Source organism: Poeciliopsis prolifica, unplaced genomic scaffold, assembly GCF_027474105.1.
Source record: "Poeciliopsis prolifica strain line A6 unplaced genomic scaffold, Auburn_PproV2 SCAFFOLD008, whole genome shotgun sequence".
Classification (NCBI taxonomy): domain Eukaryota; kingdom Metazoa; phylum Chordata; class Actinopteri; order Cyprinodontiformes; family Poeciliidae; genus Poeciliopsis; species Poeciliopsis prolifica.
The window spans coordinates 16,960,486-16,975,784 of NW_026562383.1; the positions used below are offsets into that span (position 1 = coordinate 16,960,486).

General features: G+C 34.3%; 1 protein-coding gene across 1 annotated transcript; it reads right to left on the minus strand.

The window, feature by feature from the left end:
* Positions 1–273: 273 nt before the first annotated feature.
* On the minus strand, positions 274–14,949 carry LOC129362245 (macrophage mannose receptor 1-like). Its single transcript, XM_055033683.1, is given in 35 exon segments — positions 274–662; positions 743–772; positions 1,893–2,051; positions 2,247–2,363; positions 2,441–2,602; positions 3,099–3,264; positions 3,459–3,688; positions 4,075–4,189; positions 4,747–4,764; positions 5,376–5,399; positions 5,865–5,915; positions 6,024–6,151; positions 6,951–7,056; positions 7,179–7,321; positions 7,541–7,641; positions 7,832–7,893; positions 8,296–8,459; positions 9,063–9,101; positions 9,215–9,368; positions 9,463–9,535; positions 9,797–9,915; positions 10,175–10,374; positions 10,454–10,602; positions 10,881–10,996; positions 11,308–11,421; positions 11,759–11,910; positions 12,192–12,371; positions 12,440–12,577; positions 12,688–12,831; positions 13,363–13,518; positions 13,967–14,137; positions 14,292–14,448; positions 14,450–14,532; positions 14,535–14,646; positions 14,863–14,949. Coding segments are annotated over 35 exon segments (4,251 nt in total). The 5' UTR covers positions 14,866–14,949; the 3' UTR covers positions 274–447.
* Positions 14,950–15,299: the final 350 nt, after the last annotated feature.

A 15,299-nucleotide genomic window follows, 5' to 3' on the forward strand; every position in this document is an offset into this window, starting at 1 on the left:
TAGACTGTGTGCAAATTTCAAGCAGAGCTGGAGGCGTAAGGTAATTTTGACTAATTGATATTTTTATTTAGTAGCACTAGTGTGCTACTAGTATAAAGTAGATGCCAATATTGAATTTTTACATAAACCTGTTTTCAAACTAGAGCATACAGAGAAAAAAAATATACCAGGCAAACTGAAAAGTCTTATTTTATTTATTTAAAGAAGTATAAACTCAATTTTTTTTTTTTTTTTTTTTTTTTTTTTTTTTTTTTTTTTGTGGGCAAGGAAAAACATTTTACTTCCATAATTTTTTGGGTCATTTTACACAAAATGTCCTGCATTTTTCCCAGCCATTCAGATTATTTCATCAAGCAAATGATTAAAATTATGAAAGAACGCAAACTGAACAGGGAATTTCATCTGTATTTTTATACTTGTAAAGATATCACAGGTCTGGGTGCTCTTTTAATCTCCATTCTCTTCTAGATTTCCATTGTCAACCAACTCCAACCGTTTGTTGCTGAAGAGAGGGTTGTCAAAGGTGCCTAACCTAGAACTTGATAAGTGACGACAGGACTTCTTGAAGAGAACAAACACGATGCCTCCCCCCACTGCAGCCCCAGCAATGAGCAAAACTGATAAAGGGATGCGGCTGCGATCCTGAGAAGCTAATAAAACATCTGCAGAGATTTGAAGATTACATTATAAGCAACATAATGATGACTGACTTTTTTTTGGCCATGTTTATTGTATTACTTACGAGGTGAGGGTGATGTATGTGGTGGCAACACTGCAGAGAAATAGAATAATAAACAATTCAACTAAATTTACAGTTATAATGAATAATTGATGTGACAAACAACAGGATCAAATTTAACACTGGCAAAATTGCCTGGTCACATGTTATGTGGATACTGTAAAAGCAAGAAATATTGATCTCCTTGGTCTCCTGAATCCAGCACCTAGTGGCCATCAGTGGTACTGCATGTTCAAAATCTTTCTTTTGAAAGGAAAAGGAATTTCAAAAGGTGGTGTTCAACAAGGTGGTGTGGTTAAGGTCACTGGCTATTTGGCAGAATGATCTGTGTCCAAGCTTTTATTTCTTGCCTCATGGCTGAGAAGTTGCTTCAAAATTTCCACATGATGTTTTTTCCTCATGATACGATCCACAGTGCCTTCCGAAAGTATTGAAATTGAACTTTTCAAACTTTTCCTGCTTTTCAGGATTCAAACATAAAGATCTAAAATTTGTGTCGGTCTTGAAGTAATGACCTCTTTCTGTCTGAGTAAGAAACTCATGGTGGTTATCCTTTCATCATAACAAGCCAGGACAATTACTAAGCTCTTTGCTTCTGATAGAAACATTTCACAGCAATACATGTTAATCTCCAGGAAGTAAAAGTTGTTCCAGTTGAACAATTTCTTTAGTGTAACAGTTCTAACAGATTGATGAAGAACCTTCAATTTATTGTATTATGTCTTGCCTCATTTCTTTTGTTTGTTTTTCTCATGACGTTGCACAACTAAGCAGCTCGTTTGAGGTAGTGCCTTGATATTATACATTCACAGGTACGTCACAGTTTGACCTGAATATGAATGAACCATTCAGTGTCATTTCCATTTTAGCTTTCTAATGTTTTCTGAAAACATAACATAACCTCTTAATTTGGCATGAAATAGACATTCCTCAAAATATTAACTCTTTTATTCTGACCGTTGCAGAAATAAGTTGTTTTCAGTCATACAAACTAGCATACAATAGTAAAAGTAAAAACAAAAAGTAGACAAGGGGAAGTTTGGAAATTATTTGACATACTCTAAAATGTTTAAATCCCACACAACAGCATCAGCCAGATACTGACTCTTTAAATTGATCACAAACCGAAGAAAATTAATTAAGACTCATTTACCTTTGGCTGTTTTGCAGATATATGGTCTGTCATTCGTTTGACTGCCTGTGTGCCATGTCCCATCTGATGCTCTTATCAGCACATAGTTTTTATAACCAGGTTGGCCAATATCCCAGTTAGCAAAATCCATGACAGTTTTATCCAACCACATCCACTCCCCTTGAGAAAAATGAAAATAAAAAAGTGTTTTTGTTCTATTCCATGAAGTATTTGTATTCATTTATTAATTTAAGACTTTATTTTGGTAACCCTTCCCGACCCCACTGGGGACAAGAGTGTTAAAAAATGGATGGATGGATTTATTTTGATAGTGATTATAAGTTTTGTCCGTATAAGAGAATAAAAGTGGCCTACCTCTATGAGTTTTGAACAGGCCTAACCAGTAAGACGTGTATCTGTCCTGAAATAATCCAATGTTACTTTGTATGAATTCCTGCTCTATGGGATCTGCGATGCTCACAAGGCTTCCACCTTCACAAAACAATGTTTTATTGTGAAATTATACAATTTATTACCAAAAAAAATATTTGGGGAGAAAAAAAACCTACCAAGTGCCACACAGGTGGTAGCTGCATCTGCCCATTTCCTTATGTGAGAAACAAATAGGTAACAAAATCCTCTAAAAGGTATCCAGGAGTCACGCTGCCATGAAACAGATGAATCTGGACAAACTCCTGTAATTTCATTCGGGTCTGCTGTTGGTGGCGTATCTGTGAAAGCCAAAGACAAGGTCTGAGAAGGAGAGTTATCATCTTGCAATCCAAATATTGTGAGTTTAAGTACATTCTCCTCTGCCGTATGTTAATCGCTGTGCTTCAAATAATGTGTGCAAGTCATGAAATTGAATAACACGACATGGCGAAAAAACTTTTAATTGATTTTTTTTTCTTTTAATTGGCATGTCTCTACTTAGCTAATTTATTTTTATGATTTTGATTTGTGAAATTTTATAGATAATAGAAACACTGGGAAAGATACCTAACCCTAAACTACTAAATGATCTGTGTTTGATTTCAATGCAACTGGGTGAATGTGGCCTGATAAGCTGAAATGATAATTTACAGTGATGATATTAATTTTAACACTTCAAAGTAGTTTTTAAAAAAGATTATCGGTAGCTGAATATTTTCGAAGAAAGAAATCTACAAAATGTAACAAAATTTGAAGAGTAAAGTGACTGTTAAAAATGAGTTTTTACTTCTTTACCTGTTGACTTCATGCAAACACTGCTGATGCTCTCATTGCAGTTACCAGTTTTCCATTTTCCATCCACATCCACATAGACACAAGTTCCATATCTACGTGGTTCATTGTTGGCCCAGTGTGAGAATTTAACATGCCAGCCTTCAATAAATCTGAAATAATTGTTGGTCTGTAATGAAGGACAACAAAAACAAAACAAAAAAATCAATCACATTCCAGATAGATCCTTTATTTGAAGTCTTGGTATTGAAATAGTGATGCATTTGTGATTTACTTATGGAAATTAAGTTGATCTGCGCTCCACACAGATTTAAGTTAAAGACTTTCTACACCACATTGAACTTTATAGAGTCTAATTCATACCTGAGCTTTGTTGAGTCCAATCCATAAAGAACGGTTGAAATGTATAGCCAGCAGCTCAATGTACGCCTGCGTCCATTCAGTCAGAATGCTGGCCAGATTGGCACCATCAGCTTCACAGTTCTTTCTCGCTGCATCCCAGGTCATTTGTTGCTCAATAAACTTAATGGAGTCGTTTGCTATTTTGATGTAGCTTGAAGCTTTTGATTCATCAGAAGCATTGATTTTTGGGTCTGTTTATGATGGTGAAATAAACAAAAATATTTAAATGATTAATATAATGATGTTGATGGAACAAAAATGTTTATAAGAGGCTGTGGCAATAAAATTAGGCAAGTAAGTCGCACTACAACACTGAGATGCATTTCCTAGTAGTTTTATGATTTAACATACATGATCCACCAAAATCATGTATGTTTTGCTGGATCAAAACATACATGATCCAGCATGTATCCAGCATGAATAAACTCCATGTTTATTCCACAAACAAACAATGTGGAATAAATTTCATTGGACCCCAAAAAAGGTTTCTGAAAACTGAAGAAACAATAAAAATATGGATTTATTTCTGCTAATCATGACCTTCAACTACAATGACGTACTCTTGATTCTGACTTACCAACAGCTTTTGCACATATAAATCCATTGGTGTCATTGCAGGTCTTTGGTATCCATTTACCAATACCAAGTGAAGGTTTGGTGTTGATAACAGCACATGTTCCCTGATACCGATACTGTGATGGAAGAAGAAAAAGACTCCCTTTAAAAAAAGAGATTCATATACAGTTCACCATCAGTCATTCATTGTTGGTTGTGTCTTGGAAGCTTTATTTTCCAAGACAGTTGTTTTCCCTAAACTCCACAAATGCCAGGGACCCACTCTAGCGTAAAACATAACGCAAATCATGTGTAACAATACAAAAGTATGTTATGTCAAAGCCATAACTGACTAATTTATTAAATTTCTGTGTGGACAGTGTACCAGTGACACCGATCTTTCTAAATACCATCAACGGGCGAAGCAGCTTAAGCTTCTTGCCCAAAGACAACAACTGAGAAAAATTTGGGGATTCAAACTGGCAACCTACCAATTACAGGTAGGTTGCCATCATTACAGTGTGTTACAATACAACTGATAGCAAGCTTAGATCAGACAGGCAGTGTCTTTCTATAAGATAGCAATTTACAATAAAATAGGTATGACGTTACAACTATGAATATTAAGATTTTACTGTTAGACAAGGACCATGTTAGTTTTGATTGTTAGGATTAATAATGAAGTACTACTTACTGCAGGTTTCAGATAGCTCTGGAAAATAGACCCAAGTATTAAATCTTTATAACATGTTCATCAGACAACAGAATACAGAGCAAAGAAAGACTAATAAATTAAGCTATTGTGCAATAATGCCATAGTCATTCAGTGTTTACATTACAATTTAGACAAAATCCAACAGGTAACAAATCAATCTTCACATGAAACATTAGGCTTTCTAAATATTTTATGTAAAATAAAACATTTGCATCTATACATGTTTTTTTTTCCATTTTAATTTGTTGTTATAAAGGGTATGTGGATTCCACATACAACTATTTTTACATGCACTGTGTCTTTTTTAACTTAATACATTGGGGCTGCCACTTTTTGAGAAAACTACACAATGACAAAGTGACAAAATAGCAACTTTACAAATAACACTTAAGTAATTAAGTTAAGCTCACTGGATGGATATTTGAATAGATAGATAAATCAGCATTTTAATAACTACTTGCCTTTTAATAACCTATATATATATATTTTTTTATATAAAACAATAACAAAATATACCTAGAAATGCCATCTTTATGGCTCAACTTGAAATGCTGTTATGACCTAAAATCAATGCAAAGGGTGGATGAACTGATTGACAGATAACTTACACTAATTTCGCTCCTATACGGCATCTGAAAATAAAATACAGATGTCAAAACTTTTACAGTTTCCTTTGAAAATTTCAGTTAAACAGCCCTGTTTCAAAAAATTTGATTTGTCGGCCTTTCAAATCAACTGCCAGTGTTACACCAAAAAGTGAGACAGGATGTTATACACAGTACAGCAAATTTACAATCATTTTCAATATTCAGTTCAGATGTTTCATTATTAAATATAATTTGTAAAATATCCTTATTGTTTTCCAAAAAAAAATATTAGTGATATGTGGTAAGTGTATCTTTTGCACAATTTTTTACCTATTAATATTATTATAAAGGAACATATTACGTAACGTATATCGATTGTTAGTTTGTTTACTAGTTATAAAGGTTGAATTTCATTTATGAATTTCATTCATGTCTTCTGCTGTTCAGCATTTTAATGTATGTAAAGTCTATTATACACTGTGTCTGTGTAAAGTGAATTTTGCAACTTACCGGGAATATGTCATCATCATCAAGAGATAAAAGGCTTACAAAGGGACGTTCCTAAAATGAGACACCAAAAATATTAAATCTTTGCTCATACATCATCACATAGTACTGCAATATGCACGCTTTTTTTTAGTTTAAAAACACAAATTAGTGCTTACTTACCTCAAAATGTATGTTGATAAATGACTTTGGTCGTCCATCAGTCCAGTAAAACCCAGTCTTGTAAGCACTATGAAAACCAATCCACAGGTCTGAAGTGGGATTCTCAGACATTTGAGACACTAAAAACACTATAAACAGAAAACAAACTAGCTTTAGCCAGGGGGTGCAAACTCAAGTAAGCAGACATAAATGGTTTGTTGAACTGAAAGTAGTTTAAGATGCAGAGGCAGTGCATATAAATGAGCTCAAATATAGTTTTCTCAAATATGGCAGGTTGTAGCCCAAATATAATTTACATCATGTCCCTCAGCTCTTAACATATATCCATAAGACACTAGATATAAAAACAAAGTCCACTTGAAAGTTTACAGACAAAAAATAAATAAACAGGTAAAAATAAATAAATAAATAAATAAATAAATAAATAAAAACACAGTTCAAGCTGCAAATAGCGTGTCTATTAAGCATACAGAGGCGGCCTCTACCTGAACAGAAATCCGAAGTGAGGAAGCATCTGTTATCAGCTTGTTATGCTGTGTTTATTCTATATGCTTAAGTACAAGTCAACATGTTATAATAGCTTAGCAACAGTAAGAATAAATCATTATTCTTACTAGTTTCAGTACTACTGATACCATCACTATTTTTCTGTCTCATTAAAGATAAATGAATTTCCATCAGTGTTTGTATTAATTTATATTTAATAAATGTACTGCCAAAAGTGTGATGATTGTGTGATCATCATACAATTTAAAGTCAATTTCCAATAAGCATTTAGAACTTTTTAAAATTTCAAGATTCTACTTGCACAGCAAACACAGGTGGGTTCAGACCATTTGACTTTGAATTCACAGGATTATGTTTATGAACATAATGATCAGAAAGAGTCAGGGCTAAGAAAATCTGAATGTTTAAAGTGAAACAAACCTTGGGTTTGTCTGGAAGCAATAGAAGCCAAGTTTCCACTCATGTTTCTGCATTGATCCCTTGCTCCATTCCATGTCAACTTCTGGTCATTTATGATCTTGTAACACTGAAGTTGGGACATACATTTTGCAGAATGAAAGTATGTTTTTTATATTCAAAGGACGGTTCCAGAGAGCATATAATTCCATCCTATACTGAGTTATTGTTAATCTGACACATAATTCTCACCATAGAGTTAATCATTTTCCAGGAATCTTCACAGCCACCTTTTGGTGCCACTTTAGGAACCACAGTGGCATTTGCAGGTGGAGAACCACTGCGTTTACAAATAGATTTGAATTCAAATCCACAATTATAATCATGCCAAAAACCTGTGAAAGAGTCAACAATAGTTTAACTTCCACAATTTTGAATTACTTGCATGATTAACAACACGTTCTTCTGCTGAATTTAATCCTTTGTGGAGGCTTGTTGTATTAGTTAACTTGTTAAACTGCACTGGCTGTTGTACTTTTATGTGGGAATGAACATGTAAAAATGGCACATGTGAAAATATATGTTTTGTTTTGTAAGTGAATCACAATGCTCACCATTGTCAGTCGTCATAACAACACAGTTCTCATCAAAATTTCTGAAATCAGGCTGATGAGCTTCCCACCATTGGAATAACACTGGAGAACCATCAACCCATCTTATTGCAGCAAAGGCAAACAAGTCAATTATTTTTCAAACCTCACAATTGATATAAATGTGTTTTTGCAATAATTTAATTAATTAATACTAATTAACACTGATACTGTAAATTAGGTGTACTTTTGTTATGAAATTAATTAATTTTGAAACTAGTGTTTTTCACAAATGTGTTTTCATTTTGTACTCACTGAACACTTCGGTCAAGATCCACAGTCAAACCAATCCAGAAAGGTATGTACTCTGTCTGTACCTAAACACAAGTAGGATCTATATTTGTCTAACCACATCTATTTCACATATATCTAAGCACAAATATCTCAGTGTGAGTGTGCAGAAATATAAGAACCAGAAATTTTTTTCTGAAAATAAGTGAGAAAAAAAAACACCCAAAACAAAACAGGAAGCAAGTTTGTCTATGACAAATATGTTCAAACAGGAAACTCCTCTCACTTCACTACATCTGCAGATAACAAAAAACTGAGTTGGTTCATATTAAGTTAAGAAACACATTGTATGTCATTAATTCAATCTTCTTTAGGTATTTAATGTTTTATCCAGTGTGGAACGATCCCAAAAACTGAACTTTTTTTTAATTATCACGAATTATTTTATTTTTCTCATTACAAAATTAATCAAACATGTCAGGGCTCACCTGTTTCCACAAAAATGCATTTTCATCTTGACTCTCAAAGGTTACCAAGTCACCATGTCTGTCTTGGCAGAACTGTCTTGCATCTTCCATGGCTGTTCGCTGGTTGTTAATATAATACTGATTCCCTTTCCATTTTAGCCACCCATCAGATGTAAAGTTGTAGTCTGTATAGAAATGCAAAATTTAAACAAATGTGAGATTTTCACATACAGGCCCTTCCAAAAATATTCATATCAATTACATTTCTTTCATATTTTGTCATGTCACAACCACAAGCATGAACGCATTTCGTTGAATTTATAAGTCTATTTCTAAACTATATCTATTGCAACATTTTTAAAAATGACATTCATAGATGCTCTCTGTCCAATCTGAGTGATTTATTTTACCAAGAACAATAATAAAATGTCAGTGCATGTAAAGTTGATATAAACATTCACCAAATGGATGCAGATGTAATTACAAGACACCAAACTTTAATATGTAATCTACAGTCCAATACTATACATGTTTAAAAACATTTTTCAATTTCCATTGAAAAATTAATCAAATCTGAGCTAAATCGAGTAAGAAAAATATCAGAAAAGTTTTAAATCATGATCAAAATTCAGTCACACAGATCTTCACTTTATATGACATGGAAATTTTAGCTTTTATCAAGGAAAATGTGAATGTGAATTAATAATATTAGCTATGAAAAATGATTATCAGAACATTACATTACACATCATTTTCAAACCAAATATTTTAAATAATGATCCACTCACATGGAGTAATATCGGGTGGAGGAGACTTTGGTGTGAATCCTGTAAAAAGAGATTGTTAACACTGCAGTTAGCTAAAGAAAGGCTTTCTGTAGCTAAATGCACACTTGTGTTAAATACAATATAATATTGACTAGGATTGACTTAAGGATTACCTGTATGGATCTGACACACCCAGGGTCTGTATGTTTCACAATTAATATCATTCCAAGACCCATAGTTACCCGTATTATGTGTATACATTTCAACACAAGTTTCTGCATTGTTTTTGTTATTTGGCTCCCCATTTCTCCAGTGTTGAAAGTTCACCTGTTAAGAAAAGCAACACAGCTTCTAGTGATTAGTTCATTTCCTTTCTGAGCTGCAGAAACCGCTTGAGAGAAATAGACAATTGTGAACGCACTGGGGATCCATCACTCCACATATAACCATTGCTTGAGTCAGGAGCACTCAGTCCAATCCAAATTCTTCCATAGCTAAAAAAAAAAGATACATTCATGATTAGTACCCAATGTGAATGTGTAAATTTTTGTACATATATTTTATTGTTTATGTTTTATTTATTTTTCTAATTAATTATCATTTGTTTGTAGTGTTTTAGCAAAAACTGTTATCCCTACAAGCTGTTCAACTGCTGCTGCAAATTTACGTCATGTTGACGAAAACCAACTGAAAACTTAATCAAGAGAATTATTGATAGCTCATGGTGGTTTATGTTAGACAAAGGTATATTGTACAATTGTTGCAGCAAGCGCAGCTCAGCGGCACTATGGATGCTCAGAAGGTCTCCTCCAATCGCTGTGCAGTAATCTCTGGCCTCAAACCATGTCCTCATTTTTAAATTTGTTGAAAACACCTTCAAGACAAGAAAATTAATGTGTATTATAAGCTAGTAATGAATGGTATTCAAGAAGTTCAGCTAATCACTATAATATCATTAGTTATTTCTTTTGCATATTTAGAAAATATGACAAATTTTAGACAAATTTGTATTATTGACCTATGGGTAAAGTCTCAATGTCCCCAATTTACCAGATTGCTTTTGTATTTTCCTTATCATGTTGATATTTGTCTCGTGATCACAGCATAGTACATCCAAGAAATTTACTTTTTACCTTAAAGCAGATGGGTTTTGATATGACTTTGGTCCATTCAACTGGACATTTGTCAGATGGGAGAGATGTTGGTGCAGGAGTGGTAGCTGTCCCTTCTGCTTGATATTTGCAGATGTACTTCTCTCTGTTTATACAAGGCAAAACGTCCCACAGTCCGGCAGAAGTACCAGTGGCCATTGCGACACAGCCCGTTTGGTGGCCTTGTTGGCAGAAAAATTTAAAGTTGTCATTTTAAAAGTTACTTTCAAACACATTATACAAACACAAATGTTCTGGTACCTGGCATTTCACTGTTCCAGTGAGTATATCTCACAGGGGCCATGCTGGTCCACTCAAAGACCCCTGGGTGCTTCTGGTTTGAAAGCCCTAACCAGAAATGTTTCTCTGGTCTCAGACCAACCAAGCTGATTAAGAAGGCATTATCCACCCTGGAGAAATGTTCAGTTTATTAAAAAATTAAAGCATTTTGAGTTTTCATTTTAGTCAAAAGGTCTGAAAAGTATGGACAGCTTTATAAACTTTGTTGTTTTTTATTGTTATTATTATTATTATTGGTATTTGGATAGTAAAAAGGTGATGTAATGTTTTACTTCACTTCCTAAAATCTATAGCACACTTAGATATTTAACACTGAGAACTGCAGTTTGAAACAACTTATCTAGATCCTCTGTTCAGAATGTTTTTGAATCATAATGAATTATTTTACCTGTCTGAAACATCAGCCAGGTAGGAACTGGTTCTCTTGCAATGATCTTTTGCTTCATCATATGTCTTAGACTCAGTCCCAATATAGTAGCAGTAGGATCTATGTCTTTTCCAACCCTTTCATAGAAAATAAAAGTTAGATGGTCGTGTCAGTACATAATGTTCCCCTTTGTTTTTACTACCATGTAAGTATTGTAAAACAAGTTGGATTTCCTCTTACTGGAAATTACACTTTTATTAAATTCTTAAGCGAGAGTGAAATTTCTGCCTTGTCTGCCTTTGTCTTTTCTTGCACTGAATTAGAAATATGTTGTTGCCTGTTTCTATAAATATGCTGCTTTTAAACAGGTTATATGACATGAAAAACGCAACATATTTTTGAATTGGGTGTCAAAAATATTATGAAATCAAACGAGAATTTAACTCACATGTTTGCATCCCAGATTGAGGTCTACTCCATCTCCTGAGGATTCAGAAGTACTATTTTTCATGCAAATGAAGCCATGTTCGACTTGACAGTTACTGTCAACCCAATATCCAGCCTACAATAAGTAAAGATTGAAAAAATGATTCATCCTGAAACATACATTTCATCCACAGAAGTTGTTGTTGCGGCAGTCTAGATATTCATCAAGATATTTTCTTGTATTATTTGAGAGAAATTAATTAATTTTTTACAGGAATATTTTTTCTTGTACTTAGTGTTCCATAGTGTTCTTGGTTTGTACATAGGTACATTTCCACTTACTTATGTACAAGTAAGTTTACTCAGAAATGTGCACTTAGCATGTCTCTAAGTAAGTACACCAGTTAATGTTTCTTCTGTATAGACTTTATAATAAAACACATAAAGCAATATAAATATAATATAAATATTACATATCCTCTCATAAGAACACAGTCGTGAAGGTCAGTTGCAGCTGTTGGTGAAGACTCCCAGCTGGTGAAGCTAACTGTGGTCTGGTCACTCCAGTCAAACAAGCCTTCTGTCTCTCTATCATTCAGTCCGATCCAAAGCTCATCAGTGGATTCTGCAGATAAAAAAAAAAAAACGTAATTGTTTCCAAATTATAAAATTACAATAAAGTAAAGTTCACTAACAAACTGTATGAAGTTTCACTTTGCAACTAGGTTGCAATAGACTAATTTTTTGATCATGTTTGAAACAGAATGTGTTTATTTTTTGTTTCTGTCACTGACTCTTTTTGTTTTGTTTGTGTAAACAAGCAACAAAGTGAAGTTTGCAAAGTTTTGCTTAAAGCTGGCAATTGAGAAGCAGATAGTTTACTCATGTTGCCTACTAGTAACGTACCATATCCAAGCTGAGAGATGACAAAGCTTTGGTCCTCCTTATTGTAGACGCTTACAAGGTCCCCTCCCTCACGACGACAAGCTAACTGAGCATCAGACCAGGTTTTTTCAGTGCGAAAGATGTGGAAGCAGCGGCCATTATATGGAATCCAAGGTGCTGAGCAAAATCCCACGTCAAGGCCTGCAAAGTAACAGAAAATGTGTTTTAATTTACATTGACAGAGAGAAGATTTAGAACTTTATTGTTACCTTTAGTTGGAGAAGCCAGAACTTCTTTACTGTAGCAGATGTATCCCAGTTCGTTGTCACATTTAAAGCTTTGCCATGAAAACGTCACAGCACCATCAATGAGGCCACAATTACGTAGATGACTAGAAAATGGGTGCCCTGAAAATATGATCATCCAAGTCATTAACACTGAGTTTTTGTGTGTAATGTATAAATTCTATATTTCTCCAAGTATTAATATGCAGAGTGCTAATGCAAATAAAACTTACCTGAATCCCAATTCAGGTAACGTAACGGTCTCCCATCAGACCACTTCCAGCCATGTTGTGTAAACTCCTTGCCATATTGTATATGGCAGTTCAGCCCAGTCCAAAATTTATACCCTTGCTTGTTACGTCCTGCTTTGAGTAGTTCTGAAAGAGTGAAGTCAAAGATGGAAAATTGAATAAATAAATTATGAGGATTAACCATCGTCTGAAGCTCAACTGATTTGAGTACAAAATAAAGATTTGATTTATGATCTTAATCTTAAAAAAAAATGGGCACAATTTCGCTTTATATTTAATCCAATATTTTGATTTGGTTTTTAATTCAATAATTGAATTTGATTTCTACTTATTTTCAAATGACTGGACAGTTATTGCATTAAACATTGAACCACTTTCTGCCAAAGGATGATGTCACTTTTTGCCAAAATCACTTCTGGCAAAAAATGTCACAAGCTTTTATTTTAGGATGGTTGTTTTTCCTGTTTTGTCAGCAGGTAACAATGCATTCCTAAAACCGCACTGTGGAGGAAAATCTCCTATTTGCTGAAGCAGAGACAAAGAACAGTTCAAATATGAGTTTGATGAGTTCAAACATCCTTTTCATAAAACATGCCTCACTAAATATATAAGAGCTAAACATTTGACAATGAATGCGTTTGCTTTTTATCACTTTACCTGTGATATAAGCTTGCTGATGGGGATCAGTGATACTTAGGAGGGAAGCGTTCTGCTGCTTGCAGCTGGTTTCAGCCTGCCACCACGTCAGAGCAGACTCGATGTTCAGCTGGTATGCTGCTCCATTTATCGGATCCTTAATCCAGTTGTCTTTATCTGTGAAAGATTGCATATTTATTTAATCTTCAGTGTATTATTTTTGGAATGTCATGTGAAAGATCCATTTTGTATTAACGTGTTAGATCTTCAGGCCTCAGAGTGGGTTTGGAGCACATTTCTAAACCAAAGCCATATTCCGAGAGTGACCAAAAAATTCAAAATGTAAATGCTTGACGTTGCATAGCTTTTAAATAAATTAAGTCATAAAACTTGAAAATTTAATGTTCTTATTCACTCAGGTAAAATATGTTTGACATCAAACAAGACATTATAAAGTGGTAACTAATGCTTTACACCATTTTCCTTATACTTCATCATTAGCCAATATTTTGTGCTGGTCTGCAGTAAAATCTGCAAAATGTTCAAACAGTATGAATAGTTTTAGGAAACACTTTAAGTATGTATCTCTCTTATCGCCAAAACAAAACTTTGTAGCAGTACTCACTGCTGGTTGGGCAATAGCCCCACAGTTGATTTTCAAATGTTGTTTCAACTGAGCACCAAAGCCTGCCGTTTCCAGTGTCGACTGAAGTGCAACTTGAGTACCACTGAGTTTTGTACATAAAGGGAAACATGCAGGGCCTTCCCGCCGCATTCCCTTCAATTGTATAAAATTCTGTAAAGTAAGTGCATAAAAACAGAGAAGTGATATAATGAACACACTTATATCCTTTTAATTAAAGAAATACTGAGCCTTACAACAAACAGTAAGATCACAATAGACCACCCAGCCTTGAACAATAATGAAAAACAGCAAGAGAGTCTCCTACCTCTATAGGTTCTTGTGCAAGCTCCACTAGATATCCCTGAAATGGTGAGTTGGCTGTTGGGTCCCATTGCTTTTGATAGTACAGCTTGGTTATCTGCTCTAAGCTCCATATAAAGCTCCTGGCCTTGGAGGGCAAGCACCGTTTCATTCTTACATTCCCCACTTTTGGAGTTCACTTGTTTCATCACAGTTGTACAGGCTCACTTGATTCCCGACACTTTTTCCCTGAACTCCCAGGCATTATTCACCCTGGGAACCAGCAGTCGATTGCCAGTTGTCCAGCGTATGTCGTCGCACCTGCTGCCAGCTTTAACTAAGCAAAATTCTGTGCCTGTTGGTAAGCTGAAATGGTGAATCTGAAAAGAGAAATTGTTCAAAACAGTTCAATGAGTAACTAAAAAAAGTAAAAGGAAAAAAAGTCTACAATTCAATAACAGTAGCTGATTAAAAATAATAATCTGGTGTTAAACTGTTTCAAATATCCATGTGCAATGGTTGAAAACAAAGCTTAGACCCATGCATTTTAACAGAAACTCACAAACATCCTGCTATCAAAAGTGGGAATACTGTACCATTTGATTCCAAAGAATGGGAATGTGCAAAAAGAAGCCCCAGGATCACACACAAGAAATGCATTATGAACCTTTAAAATGCCCCAAAGCTGAGCATTTAATCCATATGTTGCCTGCAGAAAATGTAGAAGTGATGTTAGAGATTTCAGAAAAGGGAAGGATTTAGTCACTGACTTATTCCGCTGCAACACGTCACTAAATCTCCTTTTCAAGGTTTTCCTTAAAGTCAGAATTCTGATAGACTTGTTTCATACTTATTTATTTTTTGATTAAAATCAGATCAACGCATTTTCAAGTATTTCAGTGAGAAGTGTATTATTAAAAAAAACAAAAAACATTTAACCTATTTAATAACTTGAAATAATTTACATGTTTATTTGCTAAGATAATCATCCTAAATCCAATGCAGGACTCAACACAACAAAACAAAGCACTGA